This window comes from Corvus moneduloides, chromosome 3, assembly GCF_009650955.1.
Source record: "Corvus moneduloides isolate bCorMon1 chromosome 3, bCorMon1.pri, whole genome shotgun sequence".
In the NCBI taxonomy this organism is placed as follows: Eukaryota; Metazoa; Chordata; class Aves; order Passeriformes; family Corvidae; genus Corvus; species Corvus moneduloides.
This window is the reverse complement of record NC_045478.1, coordinates 77,497,125-77,521,072: the sequence shown is the minus strand read 5'-3', so window position 1 is coordinate 77,521,072 and position 23,948 is coordinate 77,497,125. Positions and strand designations below refer to the sequence as shown.

General features: G+C 39.5%; 1 protein-coding gene across 4 annotated transcripts in view; it reads right to left on the bottom strand.

Moving 5' to 3' along the window:
* The window catches only part of PCNX2 (pecanex 2), a 150,712-nt gene that overhangs the window by 77,527 nt on the left and 49,237 nt on the right, over positions 1 to 23,948 (bottom strand). For 3 of the 4 annotated variants that reach the window (XR_004238804.1, XM_032102299.1, XM_032102302.1), the window contains 6 exons: positions 21,485 to 21,595; positions 20,812 to 20,903; positions 10,137 to 10,246; positions 7,853 to 7,949; positions 1,304 to 1,396; positions 657 to 807 (listed from right to left, as the gene is read on the bottom strand). Coding sequence is in view for 3 of the 4 variants with exons in the window: in XM_032102299.1 (XP_031958190.1) it covers positions 657 to 807; positions 1,304 to 1,396; positions 7,853 to 7,949; positions 10,137 to 10,246; positions 20,812 to 20,903; positions 21,485 to 21,595 (654 nt within the window). In the remaining variant the exon portion in view is untranslated. The remainder of the gene's footprint in view (positions 1 to 656; positions 808 to 1,303; positions 1,397 to 7,852; positions 7,950 to 10,136; positions 10,247 to 20,811; positions 20,904 to 21,484; positions 21,596 to 23,948) is intronic. The other variant, XM_032102301.1, reaches the window with a different exon arrangement.

Genomic DNA, 23,948 nt, shown 5'->3' with positions numbered 1-23,948 from the left:
AAAAAAGACTTGGAGGCATCTTATTAAAGCCTGGTTGGGGGCATTTTTGGGGTATAAATACCTGATGGGGGAAAGTAAAGTTGATGGAGCCACTCTGTTCTCAGTAGTGGCCAGTGACAGGACAAAAGGAAATGGGTACAAATTGAAAATCCGCTTCAACAAAAAAATAGCACCAGAACCAATAAACCACCAAAACACACACACAAAAAAAAAAAAAGGCAGGAAAAAACCCCACCCAAACACCACAATTCAAAGCAACCTTTCTTACTGTAAGGATGATTGAATGCTATTACAGGTTGTCCAGAAAGACTGTAGAGTCTCTGTGCTTGAAAATATTAAAAACTGGACAGAGCCCTGAGCAACCTGCTCTAGCTGACCCTGCTCTGAGCAGGGGCATCAGACCGGACAATCTCCAGATGTGTCTGCCTAGCCTCAGCCCATCTGGGCAGTGGCCTGAGAAGACAACTCCTACAGGTTCACAGATCTGCTGGCAATGCAGTGGAAAAATTCAAACGATCAGATAATGTGTGCTACTCAAAAGTAAAAGCGTAATTTATTCTCCCTGCTCTGTTCCTTCTGTATTTTTTTTTGTTCTTCAAACCAAGGCAAGCTGGAAGTCATTCCATCCACTGTTTAGAAAAGACTTTATTACAAACCTCTCACTTCCCGCTGCTGGTGCTCTTTGCTTTTAAGTATGGGGTGGGAGATCCACAGCCAGGGGTGGTGCTTGCGGAGCTGAGGAAGGATGTAATGTGTTACAAATCCCACGGTCCACGCTAAAGCAAACAGGACAATGCTGAGAAATGGCTGGGCCAAAGCAAAAAAAAAAAGAAACAGAGTTATAATTTGCAAACAACATTTTTATATATATGCTTCAAAGATTTTTTTAACAGTTTCTATAATTGTATTTTTGTGCAATTAATTTTTATTCCTATGTTCAAATTCTTGACTCTAGGTGAATATGGATTTTGACATATATGTTTTGCACCCACAATTAATCAATTTTTTCCTGCATGATTGGAAGAAAAAATGCAAAATGTCAGGCTTATTCATTCTGTCCTCTGGGTTCCCTATTGTAAGAGCTGTGGAGATTAAAGGAAAAAGATGTCAAATAAGTAATACTGAAATTAATACAAATAACTAGAAACTAACTGCTTCGCACATATAATAGTGTTATCATGACCAGTAAATGCATTTTCACTAACTTCTCCTCTCACAGTGTCTATTCTTTCCACTTAAAGCACCCTGTGGTTTTGTTTAAGAGACTTAATACCTTAGGGGGGAAAAAAAGATAGATACACACCCTTAATGACAGAAACACAGTACTGGCACTGACAGCAAATGACAGAACAGCAGCTGCTGTGCAGACAATGAGATCCGATTTCAAGATTTCTTTCTGTGAAAATAATTATTTTACACAAAATTAGTAAGGTAGCACTATTTTAACCTAAGTAAATTACTCTGGTCTCAATTACTTACACTCTGCATTGTGATAAGGCTAATCGGCACTCCGTAATACAAAAGTATTTTCTCCACTCTGCTTTGGGAAATTATTTCTTCACACTCTAGGTTTTTTGAAGTAATCACATTTAAATTCTTCATGCCTAATTTTGAATTATATTTTTAAATAAAGTTATAATATTGGAGAAATGAAAGCAATACATTTTAATTCTGAATCTGATTCTGCGTAAGGAATATAACTCTTTTCCATTATGACTATTATTTTTGGGAATCAAAATTCTGGTTCCATTTCCTATTTGCAAGAACTAATATTTCTTACTCCCTTTCTCTTGCATTACCAAAACAAGTCATGCTTTTCTGTAATGTCTTCTAAGACACAACATTAATACATTTATTGTGTTCTAAAGTGACATGTCCCATTCTCTGTTTTTCTTTATTGGAAGTCAAATTTCAGCAAGATTTTGCGGATTTTAGACAAGGCTTTTTTCTAGTGTCATTGAATGATAATGATCTTTATGTAAAGATCTGTAACTATGGTAGGAGTAACTTTGCTTCTAGAGATTGGAAAATACCACTGTTTTTACAGCACATTTTTCTTGTGATTAAAATGTCATTCTCAGTAAACAAATAAACAAGATAGTTTGTGATCTGTGCGGTCTTCTGAATTGTACTTCAGAGGTCACCCAAATGCTTTTGTGAGTAAATGAAAATCTTGTCTTAGATTTATGAGAAGGGCATTTCGGTTCAGCACTCAATACTGCTGCTAAGTTACCGAATGAGTAACAATTTGTAGCTCTTGGTTTAGAAACTGACTTGTGCTTTTATTCAAAGATATCTAGAAATAACACGTGAAAAGCAACACTTTTGTTAGAACCAGAGGTTCATCTGACTTCCTGGTACTGCAATCTAGGTAGGCTTAATGTATCTCATCAGAGAAAAAAAAAGAAAACTAAAATAATGATGGCACGGCAAACCTAGGAATAAAGGAGATAAAAAGAAAGCAAGCAGAACAAGCGAAGAACAGAAGGGTTGCGAATTACTGGGGAAGCTGGTAGCAACCTCTATATTTAGGCTGCCTATCACTCCCTGTTATGAAAGATGCTTCTCAGTAAAAGGTCACCAGCATCAGCACTTCCACTTACTGCAGCAGCCTTTTGAAACGCAGCAGGACTGAAAAGCCTTCAGGCTCAGAAAGTACTGTTGCTTTGTCCCAGGAAACTCAAGACCGGCTTAGCTGAAATCTCAAGCCATCACCAGAGTCTTTGCCCTTCCCAGGCTGCTCAGCAGTATGTACATACCTCCAAAAGAGCAGTGCTCCCTCCGCTCTGAGAGCCATCCTTCTCCAGACAGCCCTGTACTCTGCATGGACTATGTGTGGTGGGAAGGTGTGGGAGCAGAGTTAGGTCTCTGTAACGCCTCCTGACCTTCTTTTCAAAGCATAGCCCTGCTAGCTTTGCTCCTTGGCTGTCGCGTTCAACAGAAGAACCACAACATGAGGGAGCTCACAGGAAAAGCCTTCTCTGCTCTGACTAAACCTTTGCTCCCTGCTGGTCCCCACAGGTCTTCTCTGTTCAGCTCAAACTTTCTCTCACTAGCAAGTTGTGTATCCTTCTCTAACTCAAGTGGTTTTTGTAGGTGGGGCAGTACTGAAAAAACATGGTCTAATAAAAATGAATAATGGAATGATTACCAATGCATGCAATGGAAATGATATTTTTTTAACCTTTCCAGATATTTTTTAAGATGTTGCACACAAAATCTATGTAAAGTAGCACTATCTGGGAAAGTTAAGCAGCGTCAAATTTATACGGCACTATTTCAGCCCTTTTGTGAATACACAGCATGAAAAGCCTTGATCAAGTATCATCTTCTGCACAGCTGAATTCAACTACTCAATAGTCTAAAACAAGCTTCTAAGAACAACAAACACACTCCAATCATATTCACAAGCTCTTCTGTACAACCAAAAAGGCTTACTATTAAAATGACTGATTTCTCTCACAGTCAGATGACTGAAGAAGCTGCCACTATAAAAACTATGTAAAATATTACAAATTTTGCTGTAAAATCAGCAGAGGTGATAACAATGCATGTTTTGGGGAGAAGTGGCATCCTAACTTTCCATTCAGGACCAGATCACCAAAGAGAATCTTTTCAAACTTTACATTCAGAAGGGAACATATTACACAAATTATATTGCACAGGACTTGTATTTCCCATCTTCCCCATCTTTCATTTTGCAATTGCCCTTTTTACAGTGCTCTCATTGCTTTTGACAATCCTATACAGAAAAAGGCCTATGTTTTTATGGAAATTATTATTATTCAGATATTCAACCCCAAATTTGACAATTGCTTTCCATTTCTGGCACTATTAAAAGTGTTTAAGATATCATGTATGCCCAGGCTTGTCCTTCTGCCCTTGCACTGAACTGCTTCAAAATGTAAAGATACTGCTCAGCTGCTGACTTGCACAACAGTCCCCACAGGAGCTCCCTCTTGATGTGGCCAACGCTTTCAAGCTTCTCACGAAATTCAGGCTTTTTTCCTTCTAACAGCTGAGCAGGGGTTGCTTCTGTTCCATGTCACTGCATAGGGGACAGGGTCCCCCAGGAAATGGCTGACCCTGGGCAGTGATCTCTCTGGCTGAGGGGGACTCAGAGCAACTCTGCAGGAGAAAACCTTGGGCATCCACCTATAGCCTGCTGTGGCTGGATCTGTGGCTTCTGGCCTTCTTGTGGAAGGCAGCTAGCTCCTGAGAAGGATGTGGCTACCTTGGACCCTACTGTGTAAAGCAGGATTTTGGATGTCATTCCCAAGGCCAGGAACTTAAGAGTTGAATACTGAGTAGCCCTATAGTGTGATGCTTGAGTCCTTCACTGCAATTGGTCCAAAAATGTAAAAATTAAGCTCTATTCACAGATAAAATCTCTCCAGTGAGAGACACTCATTGTTATAGTTTGGGCTGAAAGCCACTTTACAGTCTCCATTTTACATTCGAGGGAAAAACAAAAATCCCCAAACCAACATTGCTACCTTTGATGCCTTGGGAATTTCACAAGCAGAATATATTAGAGAGGCACTTTCTTTTTGTTTTAATTATTATTACAGAATCAAAGAATTGTTTATGTGGAAAAAATGTTAAAAATCATCAAGTCCAATCATTATTTTCAATTGTATTTTTGGAGCGTTGTACTAATCCTTTTATTAGCTACCTAAATGTTTGTATTAAAGACCAGGAAGGAAGTTTGAGTTTGAATGTAACACATTATCACCCTCAGGCCACTGCTTAATCTAGTAATCAGCCATGTGGATGCCTACAGAAATTAATTATAATGGTAGGAAGCTCCATTCTCAAAGTTGAATGGTCAATTATCAATCACAGCTGCTTTATAATTCAGGCTTCCAAAGCTGGCAATTCTCACACAGCTATTCAAGGAAAGGAAAAGAGTAAAGGTCATGTAACTAAACATTAGAGATGCTGTATTTATTACTCCTAACATCAATGCAAAGCCATCCAGAAAACAACACATTAATTTTCAATATTAACCTTGTTTGCTTTCAGCTCTTTGAGAAGGTGATTTGGTTCTGTATGCCTCTGGCTTTCTGATTAAAATGGGTCTTATTTAAATGGTGTGTTATCTGGACCACATGTCTGTATATAGACCAAGGCAAGGCCGGCTTGTGCTGCATCCTGCCATCTCTTGCCACTGACTAGGTTTAGGAATACTCTCCTTGCAGGGGAGCACTTCAAGAAAAAAGTGAGTTACCATCGTGAAATCTCTTCTGAATACTGATATATTGTTTCACCCAGCTTCTGAACTGTTTGAAGATCCCCTTACAAAAGTTCTGGAAATTATTTTACACTGGCTTTGAAGAGTCAGCTGAGTCCTACATCCTAAACATGACTGCTACTGCTGAAGCAAGGAGCAGGGACTGCAGCTTGTGTTCCTCTCAAACTCGATGCACGTGCATTTTCTCCTGCCTCAGTTCTTCCCTACTTGCTCTATTAGCATGGCACTGATGAGATGGCAGTGGGAGTCTCCTTGGTGTTTAACTGAGACAGAGGTACCAGGTAACACAGGAGTTAGACAAAGAGCCCACATTAATCAGAAATTGTCCTCTCTTTCTTCAGATCTCCCAGTGTGGGAAAATTAGCACTGCTAATTGACATTGCAAGCAAACACTTTTGCTTACAATTTTTATTCAGATTGAAGGAAGCACAGACAGAGGGATAAAAAAAAGGTAGCAAAGCACTAGCAAGCTCCAGCAACACTGAAGGAAAGCAGCCTCTGCCTAATAGCAGCAGCAGCAAGGAGTATCAAACGTACAGAGCAGAAAAGTGCCAATTCCCAAACCCAGGTATTTCCTGGAGAGCAAAGGTGTCAGGAAGCCCACTTAATTAATCCTAAAACATGACAGGAATGAAACATTTTGAAGAGAAGAACTGAAGTCCTATGTCTGGCAAATCCCAGCGCAGTTATCCCTGTACTTCTGCATCTTCCACCCCATTGGCTCAAGTGCAGCTGTGCAGTGTTAGTGTGACATCAGAACCCTGTCCATGTCACTGGCATAAAAATAGTTGGAGAGTCTGCAGAATGACTCCATTTTGAAAATACAGCCAGGATCTTAGATGAAGATTTTTTCACTGTTTTGGTTTTTGTTTTCAATATATTAAAGCCTTGCTCAAGGTTTCCCTCTGCACTGTGAAACGGAACCAGTTAAGTGGACAGCTGCAGTAACTGCTTCAGTCCCCTGGCTGGGTTCCATCTGCAGAACAGATGAGATCAGACTCTGTACTTCTCCAAGAAAGGCACCATCAGCAAAAGAACTACAGGGGAAAGAGAAGCTTTCCATTACATCTTGCCATACAGTCCCCATGTACAAGACTGGAATGCCAATGAACCGTAGCAATAACCTACACACCACAAATACCACAGAATACAGCAAAATTTTAACAAAAATAATTTTTTCCTCTGTTTCTAAATGCACATTTACATTCCAGTATCAACTGTTGCAAACAGTTTAGTTTGCAAGAAACTGTAGCTCAGTACAAGCAACAAGAAATAGCCATATCACTTAATCTTATGTAGGCCCTATTAGAGGAAGCAGTTAAAAGTAACATTATAAATGGTAAAAGTTGCAATCTAAGCAGCAGCTTAGCAGAGAAAAGTAGAAAACATTGGTAGGGTGGGATCAATGCATATGCTGAATGTAGGCTGTGTAACACCTTATAAAATGCCTAAGAAATTATTCAAGATGTACATGAGAGATGCATCCCTTTGAAGGGACATCTGGAGGCCAGTAGGAACTATGGACTCCCAGGCCATGTCTACGGGTCAAAAAAGGCTTCCAGAGACTCTGAATGCTCCTGGCTTTCAGAGAACATTCAGAAGTTTAGGAATAGCTGCCTAGATTGCAAATGCTTGGATGCAGGCGTTGGGGTTGTGGTCGGGGGGAAGAGCTGTCTGGCAGCCAGGAAGCAGGACAGCTCACATGAGTAATAAATGTCAAACACCCCTTAGCATTTCTGGAAACTTGATGATCTTCCCACATGAACTCCTTATAAGATCAACCTCCCTTGGGCAACAGCAAACATTTTTTTAATATAAAAAGACACAAAAAGGAAGATGGGTCACTTCAGATGTTTATGCTGAAGTGAGAAATAAGCTGACACAAACTTAGAGCTTCTTGCCAGACAGTAGTAAATAAACAGCCTGCCAAGTAAAGAAGAGACGATGAGATGGCAATGCTTGGCACCAGGCATGTACCTCCCTCTCCCATACTATCCCAGTTTCACATGCTTCTTCCACCTCTAGATGCCAAGTCTGACAGTGTGCTCCACTTGGCTCGGCTGGGGTGGAAGGCACACAGTCAAGAGTATTTCCTGGCACAGAAAAGGCATGCCTGAAAAACAGGTAGCCCTAGCCACAGAAAAATAAAGAATAAGGGCTATGTTAAACACACATAATTCTGTGGACAGATTCCTGTTCCAGCACAGACTGGGAGTTTGGCAAGACTGCTCACCTTTTTGAATGCTTGTTGAACAATCCAGCCTACCTTGGACACACCAGATTGCCAGGCTGTAACTCTGTGCACAGAACCTGCACTAGTTCTCTGTGTGCTAGGATGAGAGATGCCCCACTCCCCAAGCTCTGAGAGTGCATTTCCTATTGACTGTATTAAAGAATCAATGTTGCAGAGCCCTTCAATGGGGCCTTTCAGAAAGGAAAGTGGCGTGTATCCCCCTTCTCGCTCCTGGCCTCACCGTAAAGATCATCTGTGCTTTTAGTAATTTAAATTACTAAATGGGACTACTTACAAGGTTCATCAGTGGGCAAAATGGATGAGAGAGAGCTTTGAACAGAAAGTAATGAAAGAAAAAGCCTTACCACTGATTCTCTCATTTTTTCTGGGAGTGGATCTTCTGATGAATCTTCAAATCGTTGGCGTAGATAGTGAGGGACATATTTACACTGAATAAGGGACCTATTTAAAAAAAATTCCTAGTTAGGATACTTTGGAACATGTGTAACAGACACGAATATTCCTGAAGGGCAGAGGAGGTAGAAGAGCCTCAGATTTCCTTCTTCATGTATACATTAGCATTCTTACCTCTGTACAGCTGGAGATTGACACAAACCAGCACTATTGTGATCAGGGCAGAAATTCCTCATCAGAATCTTGAGGAGTCTCAGCAGCCCAATCAATGTGACACAGTCATTTAGAGGAATGAGCAGAGAAGGTACTGTTGCATTTATGACTCTTACTACTGTTTCAGCTAAGCTGAAACCAATATGAGAGTTCTTTAGACCCATGTTAAAATGGCCAAGAAGGCTATTTCTGTACAAACTGTGTATTAATTCTCTCTTCAAGATTTATGTGCTACCTCCTCATCCATCTTGAATTTTATGCCATAGGCCATATAATAAACATTTTTTCCAATCTCCTTATTTAAAAGAAGTTCAGCATTGTTTAAAGAAAAAATTGTAAATATCTTTTTTTAAGGATTATGCATTTTTACAATTGCACAATAAACATTTGATGTTGTTCTACATGTACTCCTAATTTTTAGATATTTAACAACCATTTCAGTTGCTGAAGATTAATTGCAAATGTTACGAAATTGTTAGCTAGTTTTACAAGTTAAAATGCATTTAGTAGTTTAAGATTACCGCCTTAAAACAAAAGTTTCAAGGAATAAGAGTTTCTGTTATATTAAAGAGATTCATGAACTGGTGTGTCCTTCCTGGGAAATGAGAGAAAAGGATACATTTAAATTACTTCAAAATTGAGAGAGCTCCCAATTCCATGCTGATTTGCAATTTACCTGTGTATATTTTACTCCAAGGCTAAGACCTCTCCCTAATACAGCGCATAGCTTCACTTCCTTCCATACATAAGTTCCCTACTGTAATGGTCAATAAACTACACACCATCTACACAAAGCTTGATCCAGGTCTACTTGAAATCAGAGTCAGATACAGCAGGCAGTGCATAAAGTTTATGGTAAGCCATGCAAGCAGTCCTTGTTGCTTTGCCACATCAGAACCTAGCAACGTATTAATGTCAGATTCTCTGAATCTTTTGGATGGTAAAGAAAGAATTTCTCAACTCTTCAGTAATATTTACCAGGATGAAAATTTCCTACTAGTGCTCTACATCCTTTTCTTCCTCATCAGCGTTGCTCTCCTTTTTCCAAATTTCTCTACTAAAACAGAATCCTAAATGGCCTAAAAAGCTCTCCACTTCCCCCTTCTCTCTTCTGCATTGCAGAATTGTGCATAACGAGCCTTGAGCCTCACCTCAAGACACACACAACACGCCTCATGAATCAAAGGAGAGAACGTGTGGGTTTCCTCACAGGCCCTCTGCACTCTTCTAGGATAAAACTGAACTGTCTGTGAAGCAGAATTCCAAATTGCATGGTGATACTGGCTGCACAAAGCCCACTTGCTTGCTTAGCCCCACAGCCATAGATGTAGTTGCCCAGCTGCTCGTGGACCCCCACAGCCCCCATAACAGCCATATATCACAGTTTCTTCACAGGGAAACTCACATTTGCTGCCCCCGAGCTATGGATCTATTGGGTCTCTCTCTCGCACATCACCTCAACATGCACATCACAATGCTGGGACTTCTCCCCTAATCTCCCTTGTTCACAGTGTCAGCTCTTTGCATACGCTTCCTTTCCTCAGTTACCTCTAGCAGCCTGTGTCAAAGAAAAGGAAGGATGGAACCTCAAACTGAGAGGCACAGCCTACTAAAGTAATCCTCAGCAAGAGCTGGAATCCAGCCACCTTCCCAGCACACTAAATGTCCCTTCTCCTGGACCCAGTGCTACTCAGTACACATTCTGCAATTCCAGTAGCCTGAACATGCCCTCAACTAAATCAGTGTCCTCCAACCTGGCAAATACATAACTTCCCAGAGTGGAAAATCTGCTTGCGAGATTTTGAATAGTGCTGCTTAAAGAGCACTATCCCTGCTGGTGATCTATCTGACTGCAGCACTTCATTCATATACAAGACTGATACCAACCATGTAGACATGGTGAGGAATTTCACAGTACCACAGTATTTTCAGGAAGCAACCCCTGTGGTTCTGAAACCCAGACATCACTCTCGTTGCGTGCTGTACAGAGTAATCAGCAAATAACATTTACAGGCAACTTACATCAGTACAGATGGGTCGCTGCTTTGTCTGCTGAGGTGATAAGAAAGTGCAACTAGCAGACCACAGAAAGCAGAAAACAGCGCTGGAATGTGCTGTGCATCCCAGGGTTCCTGAAGAGGATGACAGAAAGCAAAGTTAGGAATGCAAAACTTGAAAAACTGAAGTAAGTAGGTTAAGCCATACACCATACATTCACTGTTAGATGCACAACATCTAAATTTGTACAGCATCTACCCCAGACTGAAAATCCTTTTTCATATCAAAGTTTATTACTGTGAAAAAACCCTGCAATTAAAGGCATGTTTTGTGCTTATATTATGCAACTCCCCTATAATCAGCAATTAGCTAGGAAACCACATGAAAGGCAGGTTTACTTTCCTCTTCAATGAAACATGAGAGGAAAATTCTCATTAAAATGAGATCCGAGTGAAATCAACTGCAGTGTATTATTTATCTACATGCTAAATTGATATGCAGTTACTTGACCTGTTAGCCAGACTGCGTGTAACAAATGACAATATCACCTAGATCAGGCAGCAGGGTTTCTTTCAGACATCTTTCTGCCACTTTTGCATTATACCCAGGCCCTGCCTGGATGCTAACACAGCGGAGAGGGAGAGAGCTCGCCACCATGCCTGACATTCCCAAGCAGGGAAAAACGAGACAATTGGCACACTTGCCAGCACACTCTGGGCATAAACAAGATAAGAAACTCTCTCCAGGTGATTTAAACAGCTAGAACTAGCTAGAAAGAATAAGAGAAAGAATACCAAGCTTACAAACACTTATCAAGATTAGCTTATCTGTGAAGCCCTTAGGTATAATTTACGGATCCTAAGACATACTTGTGAGTTCTATCTGTGAGGAACACAAATTTCGTCTGTGAAAGACACAGAAATTTGGATCGAATCCAAAGCCATTTCACATACTAGTTCTGTTCCTTGCCTCCACATAACTTCTACCTGATCAGCCAAATGTGAACTCACCAGATCCTGGCATCAGAGCACTTTCTGGACAGGTTTTGAGAAGCAATGCTTGTAGGATCTGTGAAACTTTAGGCTAGTGCACACAAGGCTTCTGCACGGTTATCTCTTGCTTAAGAAACTTAACAGTTCGTACAGGACCAGTATTTTCAGAGGATAAAGTAGGTTTATTAGCTTTATTTTTCTCAGTTATATGCATGATTTCTTAGCATGTTAGGAAACAATTTCTTTCAGATGCAATGAATACCTAAGACAAACTAATTTTCTTTTAAGCATCAAGCATCTAACCCATTGCAGCACGGAATTTTGCAATTTAACTCTGAAATTCTCGTTATCCTAAGAGTAGTACCAAAAAAGTGAAATTTTAATTCCAAGAATCATCTTCCCCTCATCCTACTACTGAAGATCACAAAGATGAAAGACAGAAGAGTCTAGTTGTATCAAATAATCCTACCCAAAACCGTAATTACAAACAAAAGAGAGATTCACATGCTATTATTAAAAGAATCCAGCACCATTTACTTGACAATTTAAACTTTACCATACAATCCTACTCTTCATTTCATTGTTCCCAGTTTTGGGGCCAAATATATTTTGGGTTAGCTTTTCCCATGCTTAGTCTCCTGTCATATTCAATTCATATTCTTCGAAACACTGAAGAAAATTAACTGAAGTGAAAATGTTCTGAAAATGGCTGAATCACAGCCCATCCAAACATCCTTGGCATTTTCAGGGCAATACAACTGTGTACAGATCCTCCCAGCAGCTTCTAGTGCACGACTGCCCCTTTGCCCTGCAACTTCTGTTGTAAGCAAAATACTATTAGGAGCCGAGCAATATTCCTGATACTGAAATTTATCAGAATTTCAATTTATCAGATTGAAAAATCATTCCATCCTCTTTCTCATATAAAGCTGTACACAGCTGAATCCCTGCATTAATGTCTCAGGAATTCTATTTCCATATTTCCTGTGTATTACATATAGCTTCTGCATTTTTCTGGCCTGTGCTTCAGGTCCAAACTGTCATTGTCCCCTCAAAACTCAAACGTCAGGGAGCCTGGAAAGCAGGTAGGACAGGCATCAATATTCGCTATGTGCCTGGAGAACAGGATTTTCCAGAAAAATGCTACACAATGTTGTATAAAAGATGAGAATGAACAAAGGTGTCATTTCTTCAATATCAGTGTGATGCACCCTCTTCCATTTTGTCATTTTCCTCCTCCACTAATGATGCCTGGTAGCTTTAAATTTAAAAAAATGAAAAAAACCAATATAGTTGGTAATTGAACAATGATTCTTCTCAGTGGGAAAACAGGAATGACAGGTTTTACTCTTGGAAGCTGGTATTATCTGTCATACTAGACAGGGACTTTGACTTCCTAGTTTACCTCATTGGGTAGAGGTGACATGTAGTGCTTTCTTATAGGGTTTTGACTTCGATGCAGACACTCACGTAGTCATTTTTAAAACAAGTGAAACAGACTTATAAATGAAAGCAAATGAGGTACAACAGACCCAGTGGTGGGAGTGGATGTGTTCCATTTCAACCACAGAATTGCCTAATCCCAAAACAATCCACTAAAAGGAGAGATAAGGGTGTCTTTGAACTTACGAGCCTTTTACCACTGCTAGAGGTGGGAAGGCAAAAGTATTCTTAAAAAGTGGTGTCAGTAGTTTTCTGTCCTACATTATTTATCCTTTTTACTTCTTTCTTCTCCTAAAAAAATGCATGTAGCACACTTATCTTTCAAAGATATGCTGAAATAAATCAGACGTTCTACTCCAGAGACAAAAAGTGCTCTGAACAGGGAAACAATTATGCTAAGTAGAAATTCTGGTTACTTTTTTTTTTATTATTTCAGAGTATTCCTCTCAACTCGACAATGCCTTTGCAGATTGCTGCAGTGACAGCATCATTGAAGGTGAAGGTGTTGGCATAGTGGCCGAGACTTTAAATATGGAGACAAACTCCAGTTGGTCTTCACACACCTGGTTTTCCACTCTTACAGTGTCAGAGAACGGTTTGGGTTGGAATGGACCTTTAAAGGTCACGTAGTCCCTTGTGCAATTCAATCAAACTTTCTTGGGTCTTTCTCCTTACCTCCACAGCCCTGCTCACCATGGATCTGTGCTATTGCTCACATATCAAGCAATAAGCAGGAAGTGCTGATGGTCAACCATTCCACATGTGTAATGGTAAAGATGGAAATAAATACTATCATCCTATTTCTGGACATCTGAAACACTGATTTCTCGTTCTTTCTGAATGAGATCATAAAAGGGAACCCTCCTCACATCCCAGAATATGCCAAAATAGTAAGAACTTGTTCTCTACATGGCTAACTATAAGCTTAATGCTGTATTACCACAGATACTCCTTTTCAGTGAACACTAACAACCAAAATATGTGAATTAATGAGCCTTGTGTTACACAGATTAAAGACAAACTCTAGGAAGAGATGCCCACCAGCCTTATCTTCCCATTAGCCAGGGAAAACAAAGCATTACTTTCCAGATGATCTCCAAAAACATGACAAGTGATAAGCTACCATAATACATGTATCACTGCCCACTCCAAGCAACACTGTCTGTTTCTCTGCAATCACAACTGCTATCTTGGACCATATTTTCACTGCTGAAATTTAAAATCCATAAGGACTGATACAGGGGTGTCTGTGTGTGTCCACACACACCACCTTACACAACAGGATCCCAGTCTGTGACTAGAATTCCTTGGCTAAAAAGCAAGATGAGCAACAGCTTCAGGCAGGAAGCATGGATACTCATGTTTCACATAATGGTGAATTTATCCTAAAGAAATAGTGCAGATTTCTACATTCCTGTACAGTGACATACAGTGAGAGCCACCCTGGGCCATGTCGGATTCTACAGGCATAATTTCTTTTTTCTTTCTGGAAAATAAATTCTTATTATACACAAAAAACTAAGACCATAACTATTGAAGTTACATCTACAGTGTAAGACTTGCCTATGGCTGCAAAATTCACTTAGTGAAAGGCATGGTATCTAGCAATACTCTCCAAATTTAACACCCCTAACAGCTCTTGCTTGAAACTCAGCAGTCTCTAAATTGGAAAAAGATTGCCTTCAAAACCTCCAAAAGGACTGAGAGTATTTTATGCAGCAGAAATAAAGCTGTCCAATGATATTATACTTCTATTTTTGGTTGCTTACACATCCAGGAATTCTGTCTCCACACATGAGCCCATTCACTGCTGTCTAGAAAGTTATCTGGGGACTTAGCAGATTGAGGGAGATGTATGCTTGCAACTCTTTCCCACCATAAAACCCTAAGACAAATATTTCAAAATTATTAGTACATAGATGAAGACTGCATCATTGAAGATGGGAAGCAAGAAGCACTGTTATTCTGATTAATGAGTTTCAAACTCATTAAACAAATCAAACTACATCAGTGTGAGCTGAGAACAGTTTAAAATCCACACAGAATTTTTAGTAACTGTCCATTGAAGCAATAAATAAACCACCAGAAAGCACTTTCTTCAGGTATGAGGTAATGGAAACTATGTAACTTACATTTCAAAAAATATACATTTACACAGAGCTGGAAAAAGCTGGTGTGCCACATATGAATACATTCACATCAGTTTAATTTTTCTGACCCAAGTCCAAAAATCTGACTTTTTTTTTCCAGGCTGGTTAAGATAAACTGCAAGTCCCATACCAAAGGAAAGAAAAAAATTATCTGGATGACAAGTAATTAACTGGTTCTGGATACATTTCAAATCCAAACCAACTGATATGAACAGAAGGCAGAAGATAAGGACTGACTAATTCCAGAAACATTCAGGGGTGTGCTCTTCTGCCCCATGGCAAAGCCCTGGAACACTGGAATACTAAAGACTGGTATCAGGATGGCTAAATTCTAGATCAAATATTTGTAGAAAAAGTAGGATGGCATACATGACTTTTTTTTAAAACATTTCTTAAATATTTGGGCACAGACCGCAAAACAGATGGAGCAGGAGACAAAAATCAGTGCATCATGAAATTCTAATCAAGTGAAAAAGATGGCACAGAAATTCCCATGTCTCCAATCTGATGGACATCATATTTGAAAAATAAAAACATCTCCTTCTGGAAAAAGAGAAAACCCTTTTGTATATCAAAGCTAAGGCAGCTATTAGAGCTGCCAATTTCTGTTCAAGATTACAGGACTGAAGATGAGATCAGAAATAAAGCCAGGCTGAAGTGAACTCAGGTAATGTCAAACTAAGCTCAGTTACCCAACAGCTTCAGAAAAGTAGTGAGCTGAAAAATAGCTGCTATTGGATGTAAGAATCCAAGGAATGAACATAAGAGCTGATAAAACCATGCTTAGGATTTAGAGCTTTGTATTAAGCAAAAGTAAATGGAAGTTCATAGAGAACCTGGAAAGAACTGGAACAAGGAGTGATGATATTAAACAGAGGTCTGGGAGATAAAGAAATTCCAAAGCAAGCAGGAGAAACTCAGGTCTTTGCACTTCAGAATCTGACATTTACCTACTTACTTGCCTGAAACCAGGTTTACAGTACGGTTATATGTAAGGATGGATAAGCAGCTGGTGTCCTATCACTCATGATACAAATATGCCATGGGATAAGATTAATGAAGAGATGCTCTACAACACCTCAAAGCTGTAACCAAACCCCCTTTGCATCACTGGGATAGCACAACAGTAAAACAGAAATCGATCCGTGTGACTTCACATCATCACCACAGGGAACAACTTCTGTGCACCAGCCAGGTCAGACAGAGACTTGTAAACCTGTTCCATTCACAATGCACTGCTTCCACTGACAGCAGTGATGAATAGTGTCCTGCCCATCAGTTCTCAAGGCCTCAAACACACAGACAAAGACCAGCTATTTTGTGCTCACGGTTTTTATGGAGAAATTATCTGTTGTAATTTCAGATGCAATACTCTGTACTTCCTACTGTGAACAATTTGGGTTTCTTTTTTATGTGACAGCTTTACAGGAAATGAAAACTGATCATCCCAGCAGTAGCACCACCAGAGGAAGTCCTGACAAGCAGCAGACCCACAGCTCCTCCACACCAATATCAAAGCAAGGGCAAAGCTGCTCAGGAGCACTATGAGGAGGGGAGCCATCACCTGGCCACAGCAGCTGGCACCCCTTTGCTTCCCAGTCACCTCTGAACAACACGTTCCTTGCTCTCCTCCAAGTGTCCAAGTCATGCAGCGCACACGCAGGTATCATCATCTCACAAAGAGTTTGTGCCTGGCCCTGGTGACAAACTGTCCCTTATTTCAGTTGTGTGGAAGTGCCCATTTGGCCACATAACAAACACCCCAGATCAGCCAGGTGGGCAGCGTGCAGCCACTCCCCAAAACATGTCATATGCTTCTGATCAAGCCCTGTGATGGGACACGACAGCAGCTGGACACCTGACCCAACCCACACCCTCACTGTTCACACAAGACTCAAGATCTGTCCATCCTTTTTTAGGTGGTATGTGCATTTTAGCCATGAGTGACAAATATTTCTGGTCATGTGATGGCAAAGGCACTGCAAGGCCATTCAGAAAGAGTGACAGGGCCAGATGAACTTCCTGGACATGCCAAACATCTGCAGGTCACAGGATGAACTCTCACCTGAGAATACTGTATAATAATTTTCCTCAGGCAACTTATCTGAATGAAAATCCATGAGAATTATTAAGTTAAACTGTTAAGTTAAACTTACTTAGATGTAAGTTAAATAATACGTCTATACCACAGCTGGTTTTTCCTAAAGTCTCTCAGTGAGTCCTGTACAACATAATTCAACAGCAAAATCAGTCTGGACAAGGCACAGGACTTCAGCACAGACCTATAAGTCTCAGTTCTCAGAGCTTATACTCGCATGCTGAAAGTTACCTTTAGTACTTACACTGTTCTGTGGACACACCCCAAAACAATTCCTACTTCCTAATTTTCTAAAACTGAAGTTCTAGAGCAAACAATTAAATGCTGTGAATTTGCTATTCTAGACTAATTTCAAAATCTGAGCACAACTAAATCAAACTATTATACGTGTGTGTATATCTAGCTTATGCTCTAAAAAAGAACAAGAAAAACTCACCTAAGAACACAGATTTATTATAAAATAAAAACTGGTCTTATTTTAATAAAAAAAGAAAATAATACAGTAAATTAATTATTCTTCAGGAGTAACATATTCCCTTTCAGAATAATTAATGTACACAGAGAAAACAGGTTAGACTATTTCACCCTGCAAGATTATAACCAGAACACAAGAACCACTTAAGGAAGGAGAGAATCAAGCCTGATACTACTGGAATGTTTTTCAGGCTAGGCATTTGATGTGAGCAATTGTTCACCAGGAAAAAGCACAAAATCACTTAGAGATCCATTCTCCTCTGAAATTTATTTCAGGAAATAGAACTCTGGTAGTTACACCTGCTGAGCTATACAATGTTCTGCCAATAAATAGAGTTGACATTTGAGGATGCTACATTTCAGCCAAGAAAATATGCTTTGCAACCCAGAAGTCCTCTGCCAAATAGTCTATCATGTTTCCCTGCCCAGAAAAATTTTGATTATGGTGATTTTTTTTTTTTTTTTTTTCTTTTTGACCTCCATAAATATTGGAAATTTTGCTCTGTTGGTTTTGGCAAACTGACTAAAAGTGAAAAGAGTAAAATAAGAATAAAAAATAAGTGACAGCTATAAAGTGCAAGTATGGAAGAGATGCTCCTTCTGGCTTAAAGAAAACCATGTTACCACTGTTGTGCAAATACCTCAGTGAAATAGACTACAGCATTTGCTCAGTTTTGAGTTAAACTCTACAATTTCTAGCACACCAAAAATTAAAATCTTCACTTGATTAATATGATAAATTGCTGCTCACCACACATCAAAACAGTTCTAGTTCCTTACAGGGGTATTAGACCACCTTTCACAGTGGACCCTATTCAGGATCAGATTAAGCCAATTCCTACTCTTCCTCCATCAACCAAAGAATCATTCTCTTCCAACATTACAGACACCAGTTCAAAATAAAAATCTCTGGACCTGACTGAAGAACAAGGAGGGTTGACACAAGTGCTTATTAAATTACTTCTAGAAGAAAAAACATATGAAATTTCAAGCACCCCGGTAGACTGAGATTATGAGCTGTAGCAAGAGGAATCATCTTTACATGCTTTAAATTAACCTTCTCAGAAGTGTCTTTACAAGAACAGTGCCATTAAAATTCAAATTAACTCTAACTTCTCTGTGAACAGAAAGTCTGAACATAATATTAGTAATTTACAACAGATATATTGTAAATCTTTCACAGCACTCAACTTCAGGGTAGCATTAAAAGCCTATTTCTAAGCAGTTTGAAGCCTAATCCACAAGGAGATTGCTTATCTAAAAAGCCACCTGCATTCTGTAATTTAAAGTATTATGCTGAGAAGAGTATGTAGACTATTTTAAGTGGCTTTTCTCCCTACTGTTTACAAAAAACTTTTTTGAAGTATCTGTAACACAACTTTCCTAGCCTCAACTAGTGAATCACCCTCCACTAACCTTAGGAAGGAAAAAAAAAAAAATTCATTCCCCAGGTATTTGCCTGTTTAGCAGTAGTTTAACTCCTGCCTCCCATTAGCTCGTTTCATTTTTATCATTGTTTCTCGTCCCATTTACCCATTTTCTCACTCTGCTCATCCTTACTGAGAGCCTCTTTCTCCATCCCAGCTGCCAGTTTCCAAGTATTAATACAGCCAGAAAACAGTAGCAGGAATACTGGCTACTTTTGGAAACTGCATCAGCAGCAGTTAAACTTTGTAGCATCAATCCCCCAGCTGGGTCAGGTCTAACCAATACAACTGATAAACTGGGTGAGGCAGGTAACAGGAGATTCTCTGGCAGAACACCGTATGTTCAAAGACATTTAATTTCAAGTGTCTTAACACTGCAGCTGAGTTGCTGCAATTTATTTTGTAAGGACTGAAGCCACCCAGGGGCAAGATAAAATGGTAGCTTAACACATTTTACCTTACTGCTGGGAGTGGTTAAGAACACACAGCCAGCTCTGATCATCTGCCAGTGACCATTAAGGCATTTTAATTGTCCTTTTTTGATTTAAGGCTCCTATTCAAAATTTCAAGTGAAAAATTGTTAAAAGCCACTATAGAAATGCTGATGTTACTTAAAGAATTCCCTTAAAGGAACATCTGACTGCCCCTCTCATCTGTGCAAATCGCCAGCCTGGGTGCTGACATGATACATCCTTGGCAGTTCCAGAACCTCGTGTTGGGATCTCTGTGTGTGCTATGCATGTGTCCCACCACGAAGCTTCCTCTGACATGTGCCCACAAGATGTCAAGGGCAGCTTGCAAATCACAGCACATCCTGGTGCAGCCCTGCATGGACACTGACAGCATCCAGTCCTTAATGAAACACTGTCAAAAGGCTGTTCCTTATAGGATAAATTTTATTACAAGTCTAACATGAAATTCTGGTCTTGCTGTGGTCACTGGGAATTTTACAGCTGACTTGAAGGGCACACAAAATTCTATTGCCATTCTTTAAATGTTACATGCAGAGGACATAGGCATGGTATACAAAAACTATTAAAAAAAAAAAAAAAAGCTTTAGATTGAATATTGCCCAAAACTGGGCATCACTGGTAAGGGAACCACTCCTATGCAGCATAGAGAGCTGTGGCACACCTGCATCCTGAGCACCATACACAACTGACTCCACGTCTGAGGGTCGACAGAGCAAGAGAAGGCACAGAGTAGGGTGACTAACTTAGCAACTTCTGAGAAAGCAGCTGCTTTACAGGGAGACACGAGAAAGGCAGGGACTCTTCAGTTTGAAGAGATGGCTGAGGGGGATATGCCTGATGCCTACAAAACTGTAAAGGCAGTGGATGAAAAGAATGCAGACCAGGTTTTCCACAAATGCTACAATACTACGCATCAGGAAGATTTGGTGAAATTAGCAGATCAGCTTAAAACCAATGAAGGACAGCACTGCTTTGCAAAAAGTACAGTGAACATCTGGAATTTGTTGGCATAAAGCTGTGGAGTCAAGAGATGACCAGCACATTCAGGAAGGGACTTAACTTGTTCATAGACAACAAGTCCACGGACACCAAATGAAATAAGCACACTCTCCAACATCCCTAGTGTAACAACTGTGGGATAGTAGGGAAAAGAGTGGCAAACTCAGTCATCTGGCTTGCATTAAATTCCTAAATTGCATTTCCCTGTGGATGCAGACACATTAGTTAGATGGTCCACTGGTCTGCTCAACATTTAAGTTCTTAGGCTTATTGTTACGAAGCAACAGCAAAAATCTTACTAGGAATTATGAGCTAATTTGGCCTGGCTATGCAGGTCAACAGAAACTTCGGTGTTTTAAGTCAATGCTGCTGTTCATGTTTGTAGAGAAAATTCAGTTGTTCGTTTCAGTCTGATACATATAAGAGGCAAATAATCACAGGTATTAGACACATTTACTTCAGAATTTCTGCTACAGTTTTAGTCTGTTTCAGTGTTACTAACACACAGAAACTGAAGCATGGCTTGCGAAGCTCATCTTGATAAGCAACGACAATGTAGGACCAAACAATGCTGGTCTCCCTAGATTACATGAATTTCCAGCTTGAAATTTTGAATTGTTCCAATGTTGTTTTTCTGGCTTACCTTCACTGCACTGAAGCAGAAGGCATATAGGACAATAAGAACAACAAAGCTTCGGGAAACGCTGTATAGCGCAGACACAAACCCAGCAGCAGCTGAAATAGAGACATGTGGTAAGTGGGAAGAAGGAGGAACTTTGTTTCTAACCCAACTAAGATGACAGTGCAGATATATCTCAATCTTCCCTGTTACTTAAGCTATAATGAAAAACAAAAAACCCCACTATCAACAAAAAATCTCAATGCTTCATCTCTCAAGGGCCTTCTTTAATCTCTGACTGAAATAACACCAAAAAAATTATCACACATCAAATATTTTGTCAATATGCCTTTCTGTGGAAGAATGCAAACTTTTTTTTCCTAGATGTTAACAGAAAAAGAAAATAAAAAGTTTTCTTTTTTAATAAATAAAGATTCATATCACATGTGCCAGGAAAGAGCTCTTTGGTATCAACCATATTCTGCAGCCTATAGTTTTGAAAACTTGTATACAACTTTCCAAGAGCAAAAAGAAATCTAATCAAGTGGGCCTTATAAGTATTCACCCCGCTGTTAGATGAATACTATTAGCTGTTTGAGCTTTAACATGCACTGTGCTGTGTAACATGCAATAATATATCCTAATCTAAGGTTATAAGCCCAGAAAGGGATAGCTCAGGCTGCAGATGGCTACTTACCAGAACCACCAAAAAGCAACATGTCTATTTGTTCCAAAAGATATATGCAGAAGGTGTTGATTTGAGGGAAAAGTCCAAGAAGAGAAATTGCAGGAAAGCAATATAAAAACACTAAAGGAAAAAAAAAAGTATTTTAGAACACAGTCACACATTCAGTGTATGGAAAATAGAGAAATATGTATCACTCCAGAATAAGAAATTGTTGCAATAAATTCTGAAGATTATTCAAGTGAGCATACCTTAACCTTTGCAGCAATGATTACACCTTCGTCCTCATGTATTCAAAATAAATAATGCTATTTTACACATAAGAAACTAAAGCTCAGAGTTAACTTGAAGATTGATTTTGCATAAAAACAGTGTCAGAAAAAATAGCATTATGTAGCCTCCTTACTGCTTCTCAAATACTTCCGAAGTTGTATTTCTTTCTTTCAAAGTAGAGAAATTTTAATTCGCAGACTTTGGAACTTCTTCCTTGAATCTGAGATGGTTCAAGCACAGCTATAACAATTCAGTATAAACAAACAAAAAAATTTTAATGGCTAAGATCTGAAATATCTTGGCCATCACAATATCCTGTCTCTCCCAGCAATCAAGAGCAGACACTTATAGCAGCCCCTAAATATGGGACAAACCTAGGGCAAAGCTTTCCCAGAACATTCTGCCAGCTTCCAGCAGAATGGACTTAAAATTTGCTGTAGTGAAAGAACATTAAAAACAGGAAAGAAAGTCGGGTAAAACCCAGTCTGACAGCTTTACATACTCTCTTTCTGAATAGAAATGCTAATTTTAATGGTTGCCTCATAGACAAGGAAAAGCAGGAGCCATAATTCAGGTAATCATGCCACTAGTCTTATGTTCTGTTCACTTCCAGCCAGTCCTCTTTCCCATCTGCTCACTCGTAGCTCCACCATAGAAAATGCTAAGCAAGGCTGTCTAGCAAAGCATCTAAACACACACTTGACCCAAGTGTAAACTTTCAAGGATACACACATATATTTAATCATATTCTTACTGCTTCATTGTACTAGTGCCACAATGTTCTGCATGGCAGAGAGAGATACGTGTCAGCCACTCTTCCTTGTAGACAAGTACGTATTTGTTACTTTAGATCCTAGGAAGACTGCTGTTTCCTCCTATTCCTTCTCATAAAAAGTAAATTAAACAAATCACTAGTACAGCTTATTCCCCGTCCCCCCAATCAGATTTTTGAGAAAGAAACAAAAGGGTTTGTGCTTTTTGCTGAATGCTAATTTCACATCTGCCAGCTCATCTTACTAAGGCATCTTGTGCTAAAAGGAAACAATACACCAAGTTTGATCCGACAGCTTTTATCTTCATCATATTGTACGCTCCTGCTATCTAATACTGTAAATCTTGCCAAGGAAGTCCAACACAGGAGAGAAAAAGACATGCTCAAGTGTTAAACAGACAGCACTCACTTAAGTATACCTGGATTCACAATGCCCCTTCAACACTACTTTCTGCTACTGGCACAAATTATACATACATAAGAAAATGAGGAAATGCTCTCTTCTCAGTCTTTTACATACAAATGCCAACATTAAATTCCTCTTCCTTTATTACTCTGCACATTTTTAGATATTCTACCAAGTCATGCCAAGCCAAGCAAGGACCATTCTTGAAGACAGCCAATGGCATAAGAAAAAACTGCTCAGCAGACCATGTGGACCCACCATGGATCAACTAATCCAAAAACTCACTGTTGAAACTCTCAAGAGATACTGTTCCTTGGGCAAAGGACTTGCAGAACTGCCAGAACTCATCTTAGACTACTGACTTACAGTCCAAATGACTGCCTTTGCTGTAGCAACCTCAGAAAAAGTGGAATAAGAGCAGTGGAAGGAAGGATGAGATGAAAGACTTGACAGTACACCAAGATATATAGAAACAAATGTAAACAAGGAGGGAAAAGTTAGTTGACTATAAAACTGTCCTCACCTCACCCAATCTCTATTAATACCTTGAATAATCCTAGCAACTTCTTTAGCTGAGGCAGCTTAGTTTATCTCATCCTGCACCAAGAAGTGTACCAGAGAGGAAAATAAACAGTTGTCACCAACAAAAGGATTGAATTTAGAAGCAGTAGTTCCTCTTGTGGGAAGCAGACAATAAAAGTAACTGATTAATCCTTTGAAATTGCATTATGAATTCCAGAGAGAATTTCTTTAAGCATCCCACATTTTCAAACAGACCCACAACACCTTTAAAAGCTGGACCACTAAGACATCGTTATGTGAGTCGCTGCATTTAACACTGCAGTTTTCCTCTGAACAAGCACCATTCATGTAAACATGAGGGGGAAACACAAATTATGACTTTGGAAAATTTGTGTCTTTTGAGAAATGTAGAATGGCAACAACACTGCAAACATTTTAGACATTTAGAAAATTATTATTTTTAGAAGAATTATATATCTGAGTAGTAAAACATGTTTTTTTCA